The following is a 21103-nucleotide window of genomic DNA, read 5'->3' as shown; positions in this document are numbered from 1 at the left end:
GACTTATACCTACCACATCTATGAAACATTTGAATGTCCAAAATTGTCACTTCTAAACGTGGGATTAATACCCTATTTTGATTACAGTTATATACAAAGTAGAAGAAGCGATTAGGAAAGTATGTCTTGTAAAAGTAACACTAGTATCTATGTCATCTAGCAGTGGCGGAGATTTCTTGTCAGAAGTGGGGGGGGGGGGGGGGTCGCAGGCCATTGATGAAATAAAAAGTCATAACTCCTGGCTCACTATCTAAGTGGAGCTACACCATAAGTTGGCGCGTAGTGCACAAGAATCTTTTGGCAAATATTGCCTCCCAGATTGCAGTAAATGGCACTGCCCAGGCCTTGAAAAGCTGCATTTAACCAGGGGCGTATGCAAGATTTTCTAACCCGGAGGTGCGTATTACTATCTAAGCGGAGCGCCACCATTGGTTGGCGCGCAGCGTACAAGCAAATTTCTGGTTTTGGTACCCCCAGATCACCGGAAATGGCACTTCTCGGGCTTGAAACTGAGCAACCATGTGTACACTTTTGCCTGAGAACCAAGTATTTCCAAATACTTTTTTTCTCATCTATAACCTTTTTGAAGATTGTCACCAGTCACACATCATGTTCGACTTCATCACATATCCTGTGGATCATTGCTTTTTTAGGTGATTCTTCATCGCGGCCCACAGTATCCGTCAGCCCCACTGTTCAGAATTTGAAAATTCACAATTCTCGTGAATAAATTCACTTCAAAACATACTCATAATGTTGCACAAAATATCATCTATGGACAACCGATATAGAAAAACCTCCTTCAAACCCTAACAGACTGGTCAAAATTGCACGAGTATGATGAAGAATGTTGGTTAGGGAATTTTCGAAAATTCAGACGGCTACTAAAAAATTTCGTTGAAGGTAATAAAAATATACCAGATATTTCCGAAACCGAACACTACACACATCGACAGTTTTGAGCATGGGCGCAGATCAGTCTTGGATAATGGTGGGGACGCGTGTATGCTCTCTGATACTTTCTAAGTGGAGCGCGACCATGGGTTCGCGCGTAGCGTACGATTTTTTTGGGCAAATATACCTCCCAGATCGCCGGAAATAACACTTCCCAGACCTAATCATGCTCCTAAACCTCCTTAAGTTTTAGATCTCATGGCTTAGAAATTTAGTTTGGAGAAATACATGGGCGTCTGCAGAAAGAAAATCAGGGGACAAATAATCCAAGTAGACTTTTGTATATACGATGGGTCTGGGGTCCTCTCCCAGAAAACAAATATAGACTGCCGCAAATGCGATTTCCGTCCTATATTTAACAACTGTCAACTGTGGATAAAATACAATAAAATGAGAACTGCTGCATGTCATTTGCACAATGCTGGATCAAACTGCGCCAAAGTTCAATACAGGGAAACTTGAAATGCAGCTATTGGTCAAGACAAATTGGTGGGGACACGGTATATCATGTCCCCACTACTGAAAAAGTTGGTGGGGACGCGTCCCGCTGTCTTCACCAGGATCTGCGCCCATGGTTTGGAGGCTGTTTATCGTGGAACGCCATTTTCATGCTCACTGATATGATGTGATATCTGCTGTTTGCTTTACAAATTCGAATAATTTTGTCACTGTTCCTCTTTCTCTTCCCGTTTTCTTGCCTTATTTTCTACTCCATCCTTTTCTCCTTTTCTCTCTTTCTTCTTTTTCTTTTCCTTCCTTCACCTCGTTGAAGTTGGCAAGTGTTTACAGTTCCAAAGCTATTCAACAGCAACAAAACGTTATTTTATGTATGTCTGTTGTGGGGTGAAGTTAGCGCTATGAGCTACAAGTTCCAATGCGCAAGGTGGGGGAAAGGGGCTAGAAATAATGTGTGGGTCAATTCTAACTCGGTTTTCGGTCGTTAATTGTTGATGTAGCCTACCAGGTAAAAGGTTGAAATGACTTTAACAATTTCAAATTTAATAATTTGATTTATTATGCCATTTGGAGCACATAACATAGGCTATAACAGAACATTACTGGCAAAAACTAGGGGGGTTGATTGTGTGGGCCAACCCCCCCTCTTCAAAAAGTGGGGGGATTAAAACCCCCCAACCCCCCCTGTTTCTCCGCCACTGTCATATAGCCTACTTTACATAAGATATATGTGCACATTTGTTTAAAAACGTTAACAAAAATAAGAAAATAACCACGTATTAAATATGCATTGTTCATGTTACTTATTCTCCTAAAGACCCCTAACCAATTTACATACTGCAGTGTCTTTAGAGTGATACCAGATTCTCCCTTTATTTCAGCGAGACATATTCCACTTGCACGACACGATTATGTACATTCAAACATAAATATTGAGCAGAAGTGCACACGCATCGGGAATTCCCTTTTGTGCAGGCATTGTCACGAGACTAGCAGCTGGCCGCGTCGCCATTTTGAATAAATTTTTGTGTACACGCGTAAACTGTGCTGAAATACAAGTGAATACACAGTGGCCATTTCCTGAAGGGTAAGTTATTTTTTAAAGGATAAAAAAGCTGATGATTTCAATTAATATAACCTCTGTTTGTGCTTCTGTTTTTTTTTTAATTTGTCATGTTTCATTTAGCAGGAGTCTGCCTTTCTATATTTCAAAAATACACACGAACTGGGAACGCGAACATATTCATAATATATCTAGGCAAGTGCCGTTAGGACGGACAAGAAGGGAGTGTGATTGGAAGATCATTTGGACGTGTGTGGCAAGTCAAATGACCAGTAATCGATCGATAATCCTGGACAGTCGCCGATAACCAGGAGATTTTCAGTTCAGATAAATTTATGCAGGTTTATATAGAAAAACGTCCTTGAACCCCTAACAGACCGGTCAAAATTACACTAGTAGAGGGAAGTATGATGAAGAATGTTGGTCAGGAAATTTTTGAAAATTCAGACACACTAATTTATTGGTGTAGAAATATTAAAACCTCTTATAACGGCTATTTTAAAACTTGGTTGAAGGAAATGAAGAAATACCAGATATTTCCTTCAACCGAACAATACACACATAGGCGTAGGAGGCAGGGGCTCCTACTGAAAGAAAAATAAATTGCAATGATGTAGCTAAAGGAAATGAATAGTTTAAAAAATATCTCCTTGATAAAGTTGTAAGCTTGGCCGACTAATTCGACATTACGAATGTAAAAGAGAATTTGACATAATTGGACCTCCATGCTTTTTCTCCATCTACATAAGACATTTCGTTGTTTACAGCATCCCGCGGTATACTGCGCAATTTCCACGAACCGTACGGTACACAATGACATGCGAGGTAATAACCGATGCTTACCTATATGATATTGATATTAACGCATTAAACGCGCGCGGAGCGCGCGAAAAATGTAGGTTATATTTTTCGGGTAAAGTCGTTACAGTCCCAAAATCAAATGGGTTACTATGACTACACACATCGACAGTTTTGAAGCTGTTCATCCTGGAACCTCGATTTTCATGCTCACTGATATATGATGTGATATCTGCTGTGTGGTTTACAAATTCGAACAGGCGCGAGGGAGGGGCGAAGCCTGTAGGCAAACTATCTAAGCGTAGCGCCACCACGAGTTGGCGCGAAGCGTACAAGAAAATTTTGGCCGAAAATGCCTCCCAGATCGCTGGATATGACACTTCCACTGCCTTGTAAGTTGCATCTAAGCATATTCTATTTTGAATTTACTAGCGATATCATAAAAAAATATGCTCGGGGGCGGTCGCCCCCTTCCCGAAATGCGTCATGTTCTCCGACGACTCCGACCAGCCACAGTTGGTTTCATAGCACAATGGTTTAAGGCGTCCATACGCACACACGCGTTATGGTAGACCATATATAGTATATATAGTATTAGTGAGAGAGGAAAAATGGAAACGTCAAAAATGGAGTTGTCGGTGAAAGGGGTAGGGTGATGCGCCCGCCCCTTCCGACATCCTCGATCCGTCACTGGCTACCATGTGTATATAATATGGATCAGCGCTGTATTGATGTCACTGTTCGTCTTTCTCTTCCCGGTGTCTTGGCATATTTATTCTACTCCCTCCTCTTTTTTCTCTCTTTCTTCTTTTTCTTTTCCCTTCCTTCCTCCTCCTCTTTTCCCCTTCTTTTTTCCTTTTTTTTCTTCTCTTTTTTTCCTCTCCTCTTTTTCTTACCCGGGGGGGGCGCGCCCCCAACGCCCCCCTGGATACGCACATGTATATGCAGTTATAATTGTAATCCCTACCGTAAGTGTTAAGGCGAGTAGGCCTATTGCGTCACTGCATGGACCTACTCTTATATAGGTACCATACCCCGACGTGATTAATGTTCATCCACTCTAAAACAAAAGAGTTCAAATGATCTAATATTGGCATATTATCAGTTACCATTATTGCTTTTCTGATTTAGTTAACTAGACATAATCATTTGTTTGGAACTTTGACTCGAGGACGAAGTATGACGTCGAATGGGCAGATTCCTCTACATCGGTCACTGGGTTAATTTCGGTTGTGTCTTGGTTCCTTTCAGCGGGTAGCGGTGGTTGTTCCCTCTATATATGGAAACAACCAAAGTGCATGTAGTTTTAAAGTACGTTGTTATATAGCATACCGTATGTGTTAACGTTACTACTTTGAAACAAGACATAATTTCCAATAATAAATAACCTCCTGTCGTCGTCAGATGCTCCGAGAACCAGAGCCAAATTGACAAAGGGCCCGCGAAAGTGTAACCTGACTCCCACAAATCAATCAAAATGAACAGCATCTCTGGTTGACTTTATTTCAAGCCGCTTGATTCCATAGCACAGTTGTATTACATGTTACTTATTGTAACCTTCTTTCTTATTAATAGTCATTGGTGAGCCAAAGAAAGCAATAAGCATCTCTGCATTTCTTTTGGAAGTGTCACTGGTACATCGAGTGTTCCCGGTACATATATTATCTTACTACACTTGCCAAAAGCCTTCAGAGTAGTTCATATATAAAACCTGTTAACTAATTATACCTATATAAAGGGCTGTATCAATATAACCTACAGTTCTTACCTGTTCTAATTTTTTCACCATATTTTTGAGTTTAGTAGCTATTGTACTAAAATTAGGTCGCTCCCTTTTTCTGTTGCTCCAAGAAGATTGCATAATACCATACCTGTGAAGGAAATGTGGAATAAAATTTTGAAATTCATGAACATCAGTTTCTGTATTGTGTTGATGAAAAGGTTTCGAATTTGCTCCTAATAAGTTGTACGCTCGAATTTAACATACGTCGAGAATTATTAGTATTAAATTTCAAAAGAGGAAAAAAGTTGCTGGTAGGATACTTAATAGTCTCGCAAGTGTTTACCCGAAAGCTGTCTTTTGGCAGCACTCATCATCTTATAAAAGCTGTGTTTTATGCAGGAACGTGAATATTAATGACTAGTAGTCTTAAAGGCCCTAACTGTCTGTAACCGAAGGTCAAGAAATCATAATCATCATATACTTACATCGTACATGGAGTTTCCTTTTTAATTTTATACCTTGTAGATTTCGGGGTCGCTGACTCTGCAGCGAATTCCTTTATTATATCATGATATGGAGTGGTTTTGTGGAGGGGAATTGTAGGAGGGGAGCGTTGGAAACGTTGAAGGGAGGGCCTCTCATAAATATCGATGTGAATTATATCCAGATAAAATACCCTTTCCGTTTTACTGTTTGTTTGTTTTTTGGTTTAAACTCAACTTACAGATCTGACATGGATAACTTGTCAGAGGATCGTATAAGATTGCAAGTAGTTTCAATTTGTTCCACTAATGGCAGGGAGTGGTTGTGCCGAAGAAAATTTTGCAAAATGTTCAAATTGAAAATTGTAGATGTCTTACACAGCTCCAGGACAACAAAGAGGTTGTGGTAAGATGAAACCTCCTCTGATTTGCTATTCGATCTCAGAGTCGCTAAATCTTGCAAGTGGGATTTCACCTTAAGATAAATAAATCAAGTTAGACATTATATGTATTAATTGGTTTCTATTTCTCACTTTCAATTCTGAGAATGACAATATAAAGTAGGTCTTTTATGCTTTAACACATGTGATCTTCTACATGAGAATATATACCTTTAATGTTATTAGTTGCCATCGACCTTTGTCCTAATACGAGTTCGTGGAAATGTCAACAAGTTAGTGGTTATCGCATTACCTGCCATTTGGAGAATTGTAAATACTGTAAAGCCTAACATAACAGTAATGGTTATCTAACTTATCTTGCATGCCTCCCCAACACAAGTTAATATTAACAAGCAATGATTTTAGATAACTTACATACGAAATTGAAAACAAACAATTTTTTTACAAATGAACAATAGAGAGAATGCTTAAGAATCGATTATCCGAACCACCCCATTTATTGCTATATCAGAAATAGTAATACGTAGACTATTGTTCTTACCGAAAGAAAATAACTCCCATAATAGTACTGCATATCCCCATACATCGCTAGCTTGATAATATTCCTGAATGAAAATTGTCCCGGGAAGCATCCATGCAATGGTGGACGTTCCTGTTGAAGTGGAAAACTGCAAAGTTATCTTAAGCAGTTAAACGAAATAAAAAAAAGGTACTTACAGGATCCTGGATTCGATAGAAATGCCAAAATGAGTTATTTAGGATGGCGAGATCATATATTGAATAATATTTAACGACGGAATCGTTTGCACTTACAGTGGCCATTTCTCTGACTTCGCATATATTTACATCATATCTTTAGTACAACATGAAAGCTACTACATTTCATCGAACTCGTTCCAACCACTAAACTTCCAATATTTCGTCATATGTCCCTCATTCATGTTACGAATTAGGTTACCTTTTTCATGAGTTCTTCAACCTTTCTCATAGCTGAGGTCAAAGGACAGATATCATAGAGCTTGCACTGTCCAATACTAGAGAGAAGAACTTTCTTTAGGCACAACGCTGGGTGACAGAACTTAGGCAGGATGAAAAGCGATAAAGAAATATATTTAGTTAGGCAACTGAATAGCAAAAGAATGATCTTCAACTACGGTATCATAAGAGGACGTAATTGTGTCTTAGTTACAGCTAAGGACATTAATTACATACGACAATATATAACAAAAATGTTAACGATATTTTGATATAGGGGAATTGTGTGAAGTTAGTAACGTTTTGAAACTTCTTATTGCACTTCAAGAAGTAATAAATTGACAGGAAAAGTTAAACTTTAAAAACACCTAGACACACAAATGGTCCAATATACGTAAGTGGAGTAGATGTCTACACGTTTAAGTACTTAAGATGATTCAAATAAAGCTTTCATAAAGTGTTGGGAACATTTTCTAAAACTTCCCTATATCTAAGCACGGGACAATTGACGTTATACCACGTCACTTTATGTGTTGATATGTTAGTATAACATAATCTTTACCCTTGTAGTATTACATATCATAAAAATATGATGTGAGGTCAAGTAGCAGTGTTTTGACTTATACGTACAGCTGTTGGGTTGCTATCGTTATGAAACCGATGTGCACTTCAAGCAGTTATACATTGACAGGAAAAGTGGGACTCTAAGAAACGTAGACACTCAAATGATCCAATATAATATGTAGAATGTAGTGTATACGTTTAAGTACTTAATATGATGGCACCTGAAACGTTAAATAATTGTTAACAATAAACACAGACGGAAAATGTTCAGTTGGTGTACCTTTTTCCCCGAAAGAAAACGCAATCCTTTATTTATATTTGATGCAAAATACATCAGTTCTTGCAGCTCCGTTTTCATCTTTTCTTGTAAGAAGTCTTCATTACCAGTGCCCGTTGACGCCGCATGGGACTCCCTTGCACCTTGGTAATGTGTCATCATGAAATCCCTTAAAGATCCACCATCCAACTGCTCGTAAAAGATTGAATAAGGTACTGCAAAATATCAGCAAAGATATCAAACAATTGGTTGGTGCTCGGAAGAGTGTGGGGGAAAGGTCAGGCGTCGGTTTGACTTTCTTCCCTTTCGTCTAATGCATTTTATTTTCAAGAATGTATTTGGTCCCTTTATCTGAGTTTCCAGCAAAGTTATTCATATAAGGCACACGTACTTCACATAAATCCTTTGATGGCCTTAAAAAAATCGGTTGCCCCCCCCTCCTTCCCCCTCTACACAAAACAAATGACAAACCTTTTGGTTGGGGAATAGAGAATGAGTTTGAGAGACACTTACGTTCGTCGACGGAGATGCAAAGTAACTTAACAATACTGGAATGTGCCCGGAGAGAGTTCAAGGCAATTGCCAGCTCCTGGAAGGATCTCGCATCGTTCATTGTAGCTGATCCTTCAGAAAGTGAAATCAATAGAAAATGTATTCGTTGGCTGGTTGTTAGCTTACGAGCAAGTTATGCACTGCAATATAAAGCTTTACATTAGAGTCACAGGTACACTTAATTAGGCGATGATTTTTCATTGTGCAGAACATTGGTATGCAAACACTAATTTGTTTTTGTTGATACAGCTCAAGTTTAGATGAGTCGAAACTGAAAGAATATTTTCTTACCTGACAATGTTTTTGCAAAACATTTTACATCTTTGTTTTCCCCTTTGGTGTACGTAGCACTCCAGTATTCAAACATTCGACTAGTTTTCAAGCAAATTGCTAATGTAGTGTGGTAGCCATCTTGAGCATTCACTTAAAAGAAAGGTAAACATCGACTTTCTCCTACTTGTTAAGTATATTAAAAATAGAGATGCTTGGAGGGAATGCTTTATTCCCATAACGAAGCCGACTGTTAGTGCAGACTAAATTGTTTGGTGTTAATCTCTTGTTGCATAAACTATAAAACAATGCCGATTGTTTTTGCATCTTGTAAGAAACATATCATCAATGAATGAGACCCGACGCCATTTTGCTTAACATTCATTTTTCACACTATTTTTAACATGTCATTTGATGGAGCACAAAATAGATCCGTATCTGTATGATGTGATTGTGGTTTGAAGGTAACTAGTAATGATGTGAGTAATAAAACACATTAATTCATTCATCAAAAGTTTTTACATAATGCATATAGTGTCAATAGTACCACTACCGTTGTCTGTTGGTGAATCTTTGTTTGGATTTTCGTCATGATCGCTAACGTCATCATACACAGGAATGTCGGTCATACCCTGAGCGGTGTCAACATTGTCAGTGTTGGTTTGTCTTGATGGAGGCCTTTTTAGATTAAAACACAGGTGTAAACGCGGAATCAAATTGTGACTTATTTGAAGTGTGCATTAGAACACAGTGGTGATGATAACATGATTTGAGTACAGTATCACCATGATTATTTTACTTATAATGTATAGCCAGTGGTAACAATAATTCTATTTAATAGTAGAAACATCGAGCCCTGTGCTGTGTTGTTTTGGATCTCGACTTAGAGAATCTAAGGTATATTGGAAGTTCCAGTTTTTTCACTCGGGTATTTTGTTCACTTTTCGAGTGACTGGTACTTATGAGGTAATAATGTACCAAGTTTACTTTTACAGGTGTATTAAAAGAAGGCTCTAAAGACGAGTAAGAGTATTTTTTATCTGAACTAGTATCTATCTGTTATATTTCAATGTGCATACGATTTCTGGTATAAATTCACCAGGACAAGTACGAGTACATGAAGCTATACTTGAATACAAATGCTAGTACGGAATCAATACAAGTCATCTTTAGTACGGAGTCTACAGATTACTACAGAGTATGAACAAATGAGACATCACGATCTCAATTGATTCATTCCAAGTGCAATCCCAAAGTTACAATTCTACAAGTAACTGAAACATTGTTACATGGTTTATTATAGAATGAAGTCATTATGGATCTCAAAAAGAAAAGAATGAATAAAATAAGTAACTCCTATAGTTACATTGTCGATGAAAACAAAAGAGGACTTTGCGTTATACTGAATACGTTACTTACTTAATGTTAAGGGAGTTCCTGCTGTGCCCTGTTAGAAAGAAAATCGTTGTTTAGAATTTGCTTCACACATTAATATATTTGAAAGAAAGAGGGCTTGACTGCGGTGGTCATTCTTAGGTTTATGTCGATAAATTCATTTAGGCTTCAGTACTTTGCATAAGGTACAGGCCATATTGCGTTACGAACAGTGTAGATGAAACAACCTTGAATGAGGAATCGTTCACAAATTATTCAACTGCAAGACTATATAGAGTTTGCAATACTTGACAGATGGATAAGTAACTGTACTAATCAACGCTATATCATTATGAAACCGTCTTTCTAACAATGCAAACAAAAGAGCATATTATGATGGTAGGCTCATAAGCTGTCATGACTGACCCTGACTCATTGCATTTACCATTCCTGCGTGGTCATGTTCAATAAATATCAATCAAGTGAGATAAAAACAAGGTACTTCCGACTTGTTTTTACATAAAAAGAAACATAAAAGGAATAGTTTCCCGTGTCCACGATTATCTTGCTCATAATCGTTCTTGAGGCACTTACTTTGCATTCTGCGATAAAGACCGACACTTGTAAAAATAGACGCTAGGAAAAGGACAGGTACTGTAATGTACAATGCAATAAAAGCATTATCCTTTTCGTCTGCAACAGAGTAAAGGTGCTTTGTTAGATACATTTCAAACTTATGCACAACTTTTATCTTAAAACAAACATAGGGACAATTAGATAAAGTGAAAGTTGTGTAATTAACGTATGACACATTTTTACTTTAAACGTTTGTTGTTGAAAATACAACAACCTTCCAAACAATAGTTGGTTGGATTGTAAGAGAATTTCTGACTTTAGGAATGTATTGATACATGTGTTGTTAACACTTCACATATAAAATCTAGTTCTCTAAATGCCTACATACATTTTGTCACTGCAACACTGTAATTTCGACACAGGTATGCATCACCTCTTGTTCAAGTTATTGCATCTATTCCTACGAACCTGTAACCTTAATATTGATCAACGTCTATACTTTTCGATTCTTTAACATAGTTATGGTGAAACGCTTGAACATATTTTTCTTACCATGCTTTACGTTTACTTAAATCGTATTCGATAAAAATCCACTTTACAAGACTATTTTTTTCATTTTTCAAACTTAAACTGATTTAGTAATTATTGATATCATCATTTTTCCGAAATTCTTTTTGAAAAAGCGTTGCAGTTGTGTATCATTACGTTAATACTAATTATAACACATAATTAATACCAAATTAAAAAAAGAAAAGAAATACCTGTTGTATGTTTGTCCACATTTACGGGAATAATCGATATGTTTGAAAACACTTTTCTTATCCAGAGTCCTGTCACCTGATTAAAAGAGGACTGTCGATCAGGTGAAGACCTAAATTTTATGTCAAATGAGTGTCATCCTCTTCCGTATTAGTTCTGTTGACGGTGCCATTTATAGCCCATGTAATATTGAAAGGTGCGATAGCATCATTGACATCACATTGCAAAGTTTCATTTGATCCTGGTTGAACGTTTAATAGAAATCAACCGGTTATCATGCACGATCTTCACGGATGGTATTCCTTATTCAAGAATGAAAAGTAAACAAACAATAAACAAACGCGTATTGCTAATCGGAAGTTGTTAAATTTACATAACAACATTCAACTGTAAGATTATTCTTGAACAAAGTAGCATATAATGCACGACATATGTAGTGGTATTTAGATGGCAAGAACTACTAGATGTATTTAAATACATTTATCATTGATAATATTAATAATAATAATTAAGTACTTTCAAGCATTGTTACTTGATGAGATAACCGTAATACTAGATGTTGCTTACACAGATAGTAACGAATACAAGAGACCACGATACTAACTTAAAGTAATATCAACTATAGTTTAATGATGCCTAATATATTTAATCTGCATTTGTGATTTAGTAACAGGGTCATTCCAAACTCATGACCTATGAATCCTTGTTAGAACAGCAATATCATGCTATTAGTGCAGCTCTAGTTTGACAGTAACGATGGTCTCAATAATCAAGGTATATCAGCATATTCACCTACCTTTTACGTCTATTTCAAATGTTGCAGCCAGAACACTTTTATTCCAACACGTAAATTTTGCATAATTAACGGATTTCGAAGCGTTTACCAATTGCAGTGTTTCATAAGGTTCACTGCAGGTATTCTTAGATACCTGGAGGTGCTTATCGTCTGGACGCCGTATGTAGTCTCTAAATATCAGGTTTTCTCCGTGCTTCCAATTAATCCCTGTATTACCAGGAATGCGTCTGATAGGGCATTTCAAGCAAGCGTTTTCGTTCGGCTTAACTTTCACTGCTGTAGTCACATGTCCGTCAGCATTGGAATTTTCACCCATTTTTTGTGGCTATAATACATATTTTTTATGATATCGCTAGTAATTTCAAAATAGAAAATGTTTAGATGCAACTTACAAGGCCTCAGAAGTGCCATTTCCAGTGATCTGGGAGGTATTTTCGGCCCAAATTTGCTTTCACGCTTCGCGCCAACCCATAGTAGCGCCACGCTTAGATAGTTTGCCTACAAGCTTCGCCCCTCCCTTGGCAAATTCCTCGCTACGCGCATGTCTAATCGTGTCACATTTTGTTACTTAATATCACCAAAAAAGACACAGACTTCCACCGAGAGTAGTTTTTACTTATTTTCGAAATGAATTAGCTAGACGAGCCATTGGCGCAGATCCTGGTGGGGACAGCAGGACGCGTCCCCACCAACTTTTTTAGTGGTGGAGACATGATATACCGTGACCCCACCAAGTTGTCTTGACCAAACGCTGCATTGCAAATTTTCATATATTGAACTTTGGCGCAGTCTGATCCAGCATTGTGCAAATGACATGCAGCAAATCTCACTTTATTACATTTATCCACAGTTGTTAAATTTTGGAAAGAAATCGCATTTGCGCCAGTCTATAATTGTTTTCTGGGAGAGTACCCAGACTCATCGTATACAAAAGTCTGCTTGGATCATTTGTCCCCTGATTTTTTTTTATTCTGCAGAAGCCCATGTGTTTCTCCCAACTTAAATTTCTAAGTCATGAGATCTCAATTTAAGGAGGTTTTGGAACATTATTGGGTCTGGGAATTGTTATTTCCGGCGATCTGTGAGGTATATTTGCCCAAAAAAATCTTGTACGCTACACACGAGCAGGTCGCGCTCCGCTTAGATAGTATCAGAGAACAGATACGCGTCCCCACCATTATCAAGACTGATCTGCGCCCATGAGACGGACCGCTTCCGTTATGGAATTTGGTATACATACAAAATATCACGAAGCTCGCGAACAATTTGGGGGATGTAGTTGCTACGCGCCTGCCCCCAAGCAAATGTCCCCCAATTTTTGAAACAAATCGCCGCCCCTGCTTAAGCTGCCAAAACATCAACGATATTACTCCCTTTTATTCCCCCGAAATGCCACAATTCTGTTTTGTTGGAGTTGCAGTTATACCTCAGCCAACAAAAGAATCAGCTTTTTTAGCTTTCCGAGTAGAGGAACCGACGTAAAACGCCGTAGACTTTGGATCAATTTTGAGAGATCCACGCCAAAAGATTTTTCAGCACCCGGAGCATCTCATGCCCATGAGTCTACATGCATGATCTTGCCTCTGTGTATGCCGCAAATGTCTCATTCTGCGAACTTACTTTCGACAGCTGTGGCGGACATAGCTGATGTGAAATTGACCCATTCAAGTCTCCTCGTAAACACTCCCTGGACGTCCTTACATGTAGCATTATATCACGTAATTGACAGTATACTATTTACTGTTTGAGATGACCGTATGCAGACCATGTAGACCGTGTCTAGGATAGCATTGTTAGTACATGTAGTGAGTAACAGCTCCCGCCGGGGTTGGTTCACAGCATGTGTAAATAGTCATGTTAGGATTTCATTGCATTTATCCATTTCATTTGTTGTATTCCAGTATCTTGAGTTCGTGAAACATGTGTCATATTGTCTGTTATTATTTCGTCCGGCATCTACATGGTCCAATGAGTGGAATAAAACGGTATTATCGATCGGACGTTTTATTTCGTTAGTGACTATCTTGTGATTGTGGGATGTTACTGGTCAAGGCCTGTTACAACTAGACCTAACTCTATGGAATTACGCAAAGTCACGGTAGTATTTCGCCCACGATTGAACGAGAAACGTGGATTTGGATATTCACTGCTAAATTTGGTTTATTACCAGGATACTTTTTCTGTGTTTGTACTCTAAGATATTAAAACGAGTAAGTACTATGTTCAGCTGAAGCTTAGTCATGTATATGCTACCCTGGTTGATTATGGCCATCGTCTCCTCGTAGTTCGATTATGTTTAGTGTTTTTTTTTGGTAATTCGGTGATAGTAACGTAAACCATTTCACGTCACATATCACGCATGAGGCATCTTTTAGGTCTCTTCTTCTGTTTAATTTGCGGTATCTTGCGATCCAATTGTATTACGGAATCGGTATGCTGCTTGCATGTTCAACAGTACAGTATATTGTACCGTACGTACCTATTGACGCTCCGCTATGTAAACGATGCCTCCATTTGAGTGGAAATTTAAAAAAATAACCCATTTTACTAATTTTTTTTTACTAAATTTCTCCTTAAAATTGTCTTATAACTAGTTGTTTACCTTCATGTGTTCTTGTTTCAAGCTAATAGCTCTTCAAACGCTGGAAATTGGAAATCAAATACAGTACAATTGTTTGCTTCCTGTATATAAACAGTACCTATTTCAGCGTTTGATTTTCGCGGTATACCAAAGATGACGTCACACGGTGACCAGATGCTCCTTTGGGTCGATCTCTGTTTTCAGACATTCCAGAGGTACATGTCACGTGACTACCCAAAATGTCCATTTTCGTGGTCGTTTGTTGATAGGTTATAGTAGGTTTTCGATTTTTTTTTTGAGACATGTTGAATATGGGTATGTAAACCCCAAATTAATGGAAAATCAAAAAAAAAAATTGTCTCCATAGTTGATGTATAATTGTTTAATTTTGACTAGAGCTGTGCATTTATAACCTCTTTATGTTTATGACATAATAATTTAGCGTCGACATGTTTGGCAGTCTTTGAAGAGATTGCAAATGATTTGAAGATTATTAAAACATCCAAGGTTTTCAAATGATTGAAATTTGCTAAATGATTTATACATTACCAAATTTTACTAAACGTATTCAGGCAATAACGCCACCGTTTAAATTATTGTCAAGTGTATGAAATGTAAATGCATATCACTTAATAAAATAGTAGAAAAAAGAGTGAGGAAGAAATTAAACCACCATTTTCAGGTAGGAAACGATTAAATTAAATTATAATAGTTATTAAAACACGTATTTTCACACGACTCAGGTAAAATGGTAAAATAGGTAAAATGTATTCCGGTTTTTAAAACGCATTTAGTCGCTAACAGATTAAGTCAAATTCCATTCGACATGATTACTGTTTATTTTTGTTCTATGTTTTAACTCTCTCTGTTATAAAAATAAAGTTTCAAACGATGCACGCCTGAACGTATGTTAGAAACACTGAAAACTATTACAACTTTTAAAAACTACATATTCTTGATTTTTCTTCAAACAATATGTTTATTGTCCTTCACCGCTTTTGGTTATTGTGCGAGATTATATGGTCAAAATGCAAAATGCAGTTCATTACATTTTAAGCATGTCCTGTTTATGAAAGCGTCATAACATTGTTTTTTAAAATGTATAATTTCTTGATATCATTTAAATTTTAAAATTATTACAATGAATTTTTAATGAACATAACGTATTTTGGAATGGGAAATAGAATATTATATAACGAGTGACCGATTATGCGTACCCGTTTTCTCTAACATTAACCACAACCTCTCCATAACTATAATAATCAAATATTGATCCTCTCTTGATTTTTTAGATTTGCTCAAGATGGATCGACTGAGTATTGCAACGGTTGTTATCCTAGGTTTAGTTTTAGCGACATCACTTAGTAGAGGGGGTACGTATATTTCAAATCAGTATAACTAAATTATGTGTGAATGCCTCGCTTTCAAAGACATTGTCATCCCTAACCTGCAGAGAGGGCAAAGCTAAGTGCTCGCTTGGATTAAAATGATAATGTTAACCATAATCGAAAGAATATCTTGGAGTCCAGAAAATGTTTATATGTTGTGATGATGTATTGACAATGTGCATTGTTATATTTTTTTTTAGAAAAACTGTATATAATGTTCCACTTAAGAGTTCAGGAATTTGTTACGTTTATCTTGGTATTTGTTTAGTACTCACCAACGGAATTTGCATTGCAATTAGTGTAAATTTATCTATCAAATTTGCTTAAATTATAGTATACGAAGTCCATTCTGGTTTCAAGTATTTCCACATTCCTTTTTTGTTTTTGTTGTGCTTCAAAATAATCGATATATTGAACACCTTTCTACATATATAGCTTGTCGAGTTTTCGAGAGTACGTACATGTGTCAATGAAATTCATTTTTTTTTTCAATGACAATGTACCCAAATGATTGATTACGTTAAATACACAACAAGCAAAGTTATGACATGAAGTTATCAACTTAGGTAAGACACGAGGTACCCCAGAACAGAGGACAAAAATGATAAGGGAGCAAAAAAACAAATTTAGGGAACTACACTTCTACATATACACAACAAAATAATTGGACAGAAATACTATGAGATGGTAAATACCCAACAGTAAACTTGTCATGAGACAGTTAATCTGTAAAAACAAACTGCATACATATACTTCTGCATATATAAAATAGAATAATTGGACAGAAATACTATGAGATGGTAAATACCCACCAGTAAACTTGTCATTAGACAATTAATCTGTAAAAACAAAGTGCATACATACAATTCTGCATATATAAAATAGAATAATTGGACAGAAATACTATGAGATGGTAAATACCCACCAGTAAACTTGTCATTAGACAGTTAATCTGTAAAAACAAAGTGCATAAATATACTTCTGCATATATAAAATAGAATAATTGGACAGAAATACTATGAGATGGCAAATACCCAGCAGTAAACTTGTCATTAGACAGTTAATCTGTAAAAACAAAGTGCATACATATAACTCTGCATATAAACGATAGAATAATTGGACAGAAATACTATGAGATGGCAAATACCCAGCAGTAAACTTGTCACTAGACAGTTAATCTGTAAAAACGAAGTGCATACATATACTTCTACATATATACGATAGAATAATTGGACAGAAAATCCCCTAAAAATGTAAATACCCAGCAGTAAACTTGTCTTTAGACAATTAATCTGTAAAATCAAAGTGCATACAAACACTTCTGCATATATAAAATAGAATAATTGGACAGAAATACTATGAGATGGCAAATACCCACCAGTAAACTTGGAATTAGACAATTAATCTGTAAAAACAAAGTGCATAAATATACTTCTGCATATATAAAATAGAATAATTGGACAGAAATACTATGAGATGGCAAATACCCACCAGTAAACTTGTCATTAGACAGTTAATCTGTAAAAACAAATTGCATAAATATACTTCTGCATATAAACGATAGAATAATTGGACAGAAATACTATGAGATGGCAAATACCCACCAGTAAACTTGTCACTAGACAGTTAATCTGTAAAAACGAAGTGCATACATATACTTCTACATATATACGATAGAATAATTGGACAGAAAATCCACTAAAAAATGTAAATACCCACCAGTAAACTTGTCATTAGACAGTTAATCTGTAAAAACAAAGTGCATAAATATACTTCTGCATATATATAATAGAATAATTGGACAGAAATACTATGAGATGGCAAATACCCACCAGTAAACTTGTCATTAGACAGTTAATCTGTAAAAACAAAGTGCATTCATATATTCTACATATAAACGATAGAATAATTGGACAGAAATACTATGAGATGGTAAATATCCACCAGTAAACTTGTCATTAGACAGTTAATCTGTAAAAACAAAGTGCATACATATACTTCTGCATATATAAAATAGAATAATTGGACAGAAATACTATGAGATGGCAAATACCCACCAGTAAACTTGTCATTAGACAGTTAATCTGTAAAAACAAAGTGCATAAATATACTTCTGCATATATAAAATAGAATAATTGGACAGAAATACTATGAGATGGCAAATACCCACCAGTAAACTTGTCATTAGACAGTTAATCTGTAAAAACAAAGTGCATAAATATACTTCTGTATATATTAAATAGAATAATTGGACAGAAATACTATGAGATGGCAAATACCCACCAGTAAACTTGTCATTAGACAGTTAATCTGTAAAAACAAAGTGCATTCATATACTTCTGCATATATAAAATAGAATAATTGGACAGAAATACTATGAGATGGCAAATACCCACCATTAAACTTGTCATTAGACAGTTAATCTGTAAAAACAAAGTGCATACATAAACTTCTACATATATACGATAGAATAATTGGACAGAAAATCCACTAAAAAATGTAAATACCCAGCAGTAAACTTGTCTTTAGACAGTTAATCTGTAAAAACAAAGTGCATACATATACTTCTACATATACAATAGAATAATTGGACAGAAATACTATGAGATTGTAAATACTCAACAGTAAACTTGTCATGAGACTTTTATCAATAAAAAGAAGCTGCATAAATATACCTCTGTATATAAACAACAAAATGATTGGACAGAAATACTATGAGATTATAAATACCCACCAGTAAACTTGTCATGAGACAGTAAATATGTAAAAACAAAGTGCATTCATATACTTCTGCATATACAACAGAATAATTGGACAGAAATACTATGAGATGGTAAATACCCAACAGTAACTTATCATGAGACGTTAATCTATAAAAACAAACTGCATTCATGTACTTTACCAAGAGAGCACAGGAATAGTCACTGATAATTTGCTTATTTGAACGACCGTTTTTAAAAAGAACGTGAGGTTGATGGAAGGGATTGAATACTGTTAAGGAGGTAATTCTAGTCTTAAGGACATGACAATGCTATACGACTGGGATATAATTGGAACGTATATGTATATATTAAATTATTATGATAAAACGGTAAATGATGTAACAGGTTTATATGACGCAGTTCAGAAGTAATTTCATGGAGTTCAAAATGGATTAAATTTGTATATAATGGAAAATCGAACTGAATGTAAATGTTTTGACCATGAGCGGAGAAAACGTATCCACGTTGATGGTTTGTTTAGCAGTTAAAAATGATGGCCCAACAAATTGCTATACACCAAATAATAAAAATTGCTATACACCAAATAATCTATATAGCCTACTTACCAGAGATCGACGCTGTTACGTGAAAAAAAAAACTTACCAACAGATACCATTTCCCCCAAATGGATACAGACATTTTAAGTTATAAACGATTAAATAACACATGAATAAATCCTTACTGAGCCATTTACACACAGTGCCTGCACAATGTCGAAGGCATTGGTCATTAAAATTGTTAACAATTATACATACCTATATTGCCCCCTGACGGCACGAAATATGTTTATAGCGTTCTTAAAGCGGTTGCATGACTGCTCCACTTAGTTTTCAGTACTTCATATAATTAAATAGATACCTAACTTGTTAAATATGACCCGCAACACTTTAACTCGTATTAAAATTCCTCAAAATCTGGGTTGCCATTTTAAAGGAACTCTTAAATTAATTTACAACGAATGCACTTCTAGTGAGGGTAATTATGTACATAAGTCGCCCAACCTAAGGTACTCTCGTCACGTACCTTTGGCTTCTAAAATGTACATATCTACTGCATAACCAAAGTCTAGGATACTTAACTGTGTCTACTTAATATAATGTTATATCACAGAGCCCATAACCATGCCAAGCCTACCTGAAACCACCGCTCATTGCATCGAAGACTGTAAAGAGATGTAACTCGCCCCTCTTATTACAGCAGCCATCGCTTCCATTTTGAAGCATAATAAGACTAAAAATTAGGTCTACATAAGTGACTCTGAAGTTAGCAAATACTTCTGATTCTTTCCCGGCTGTAAAAAATTCCCGCTGAACGATTTCCCCTTGCAGAACCATTTCTCCCGACTGACGATGGGGATGGGAGCGTGCGCATTTAATTATTCTAACAATGTCACACCACCTGTACCATACAAGGTCAAAATATCTTACATGACCATATCAATCGTTTGCACGGATGTATTTCATATAACATGATCACACTTCATACGACACATTGTTTTAAGTTTGATATATTTCCGTAACAATATGTTTTCATTACAGGAGCAGAAAGTATTAGCTGTGACAGCGTGTATTTCGCAGAATTAGGCAAGCCGTACATCATTGCCTGTAACGTTATCGGTGATCAATATTATGTGTATTGGTTTAAAGGTGAAGATACGCGTACTTTTCCAATACTTTCTTTTGACGACGAAGGAGAAAAATCCCCGCATAAGGAGTACAGCTTTACCGACAACAAATCCTTGAAAATAACCAACACAGAACTTAAGCACGAAGGAAAATACACGTTAATAGTTTATTTTAATGAATTTGACTCTGATACAACTACAACAGAACTGCAAGTGTACAGTAAGTATTGGTATGAGCTACGTTGATTAAAGTTATAACATTGATGAGAACATTTAGCTTTTAATAAAAGTATAATTAGAAAAGAAACATGTATACGATAAAGTTATCCAGTTTTTGACGATATTTAAGGAAAAGCAAACTCAACCCAATTTGTTTTAGCTTACAAGATAGATATCTCTGTGGCTAAGAATTTCCGATACTTTATAAGCAAAGTTTTGCTCCATTCAGGAGATATAAGGTTATTGAACATTCGCAATGCATGATATCATAATGCCACTCGATGCAGGTGCAATTTAATTTCCTTTAGTATTTTTTTTCATAAATATTCAAGGTGAATGTAAATAAGGTTGATAATGAAACACATAGTCATCATTACTGTAGGGCAAGCTATCAACTTACGATTTCTTTTTTGAGATTCAGCTTCTATCTGTGAAAATTTATTAATCATACAAAATATCTTGCAATAAATAAAGACCAATATTGCATATCAAATGCGAATTCATATGTT

The 21103-nt window shown here is 36.1% G+C and overlaps 1 protein-coding gene and 1 long non-coding RNA gene across 3 annotated transcripts in view; one reads left to right on the top strand and one right to left on the bottom strand.

Annotated features, from left to right (window-relative positions):
* Window positions 1-187: 187 nt before the first annotated feature.
* The window catches only part of LOC139976887 (uncharacterized), a 34408-nt gene continuing 13492 nt past the window's right edge, over window positions 188-21103 (top strand). The window contains exons 1-3 of one of the 2 annotated variants that reach the window (XM_071985761.1): window positions 188-2497; window positions 15894-15974; window positions 20290-20595. In XM_071985761.1, the coding sequence (XP_071841862.1) occupies window positions 15905-15974; window positions 20290-20595 (376 nt within the window). In that variant the 5' untranslated portion in view covers window positions 188-2497; window positions 15894-15904. Of the gene's footprint in view, window positions 2498-14657; window positions 14817-15893; window positions 15975-20289; window positions 20596-21103 lie in introns of those variants that run through there. The other variant, XM_071985762.1, reaches the window with a different exon arrangement.
* LOC139976908 (uncharacterized) lies at window positions 4226-6520 on the bottom strand. The gene is made up of 4 exons (XR_011796311.1): window positions 6419-6520; window positions 5855-5951; window positions 5040-5142; window positions 4226-4544 (listed from the first exon to the last, which is right to left on the bottom strand). It is a non-coding gene; the product is annotated as an uncharacterized lncRNA (long non-coding RNA).

The sequence above is a fragment of the Apostichopus japonicus genome, chromosome 12, assembly GCF_037975245.1.
Source record: "Apostichopus japonicus isolate 1M-3 chromosome 12, ASM3797524v1, whole genome shotgun sequence".
Lineage (NCBI taxonomy): Eukaryota > Metazoa > Echinodermata > Holothuroidea > Aspidochirotida > Stichopodidae > Apostichopus > Apostichopus japonicus.
The sequence above is the reverse complement of the archived record's forward strand: the minus strand, read 5'-3'. Positions and strand labels throughout refer to the sequence as shown.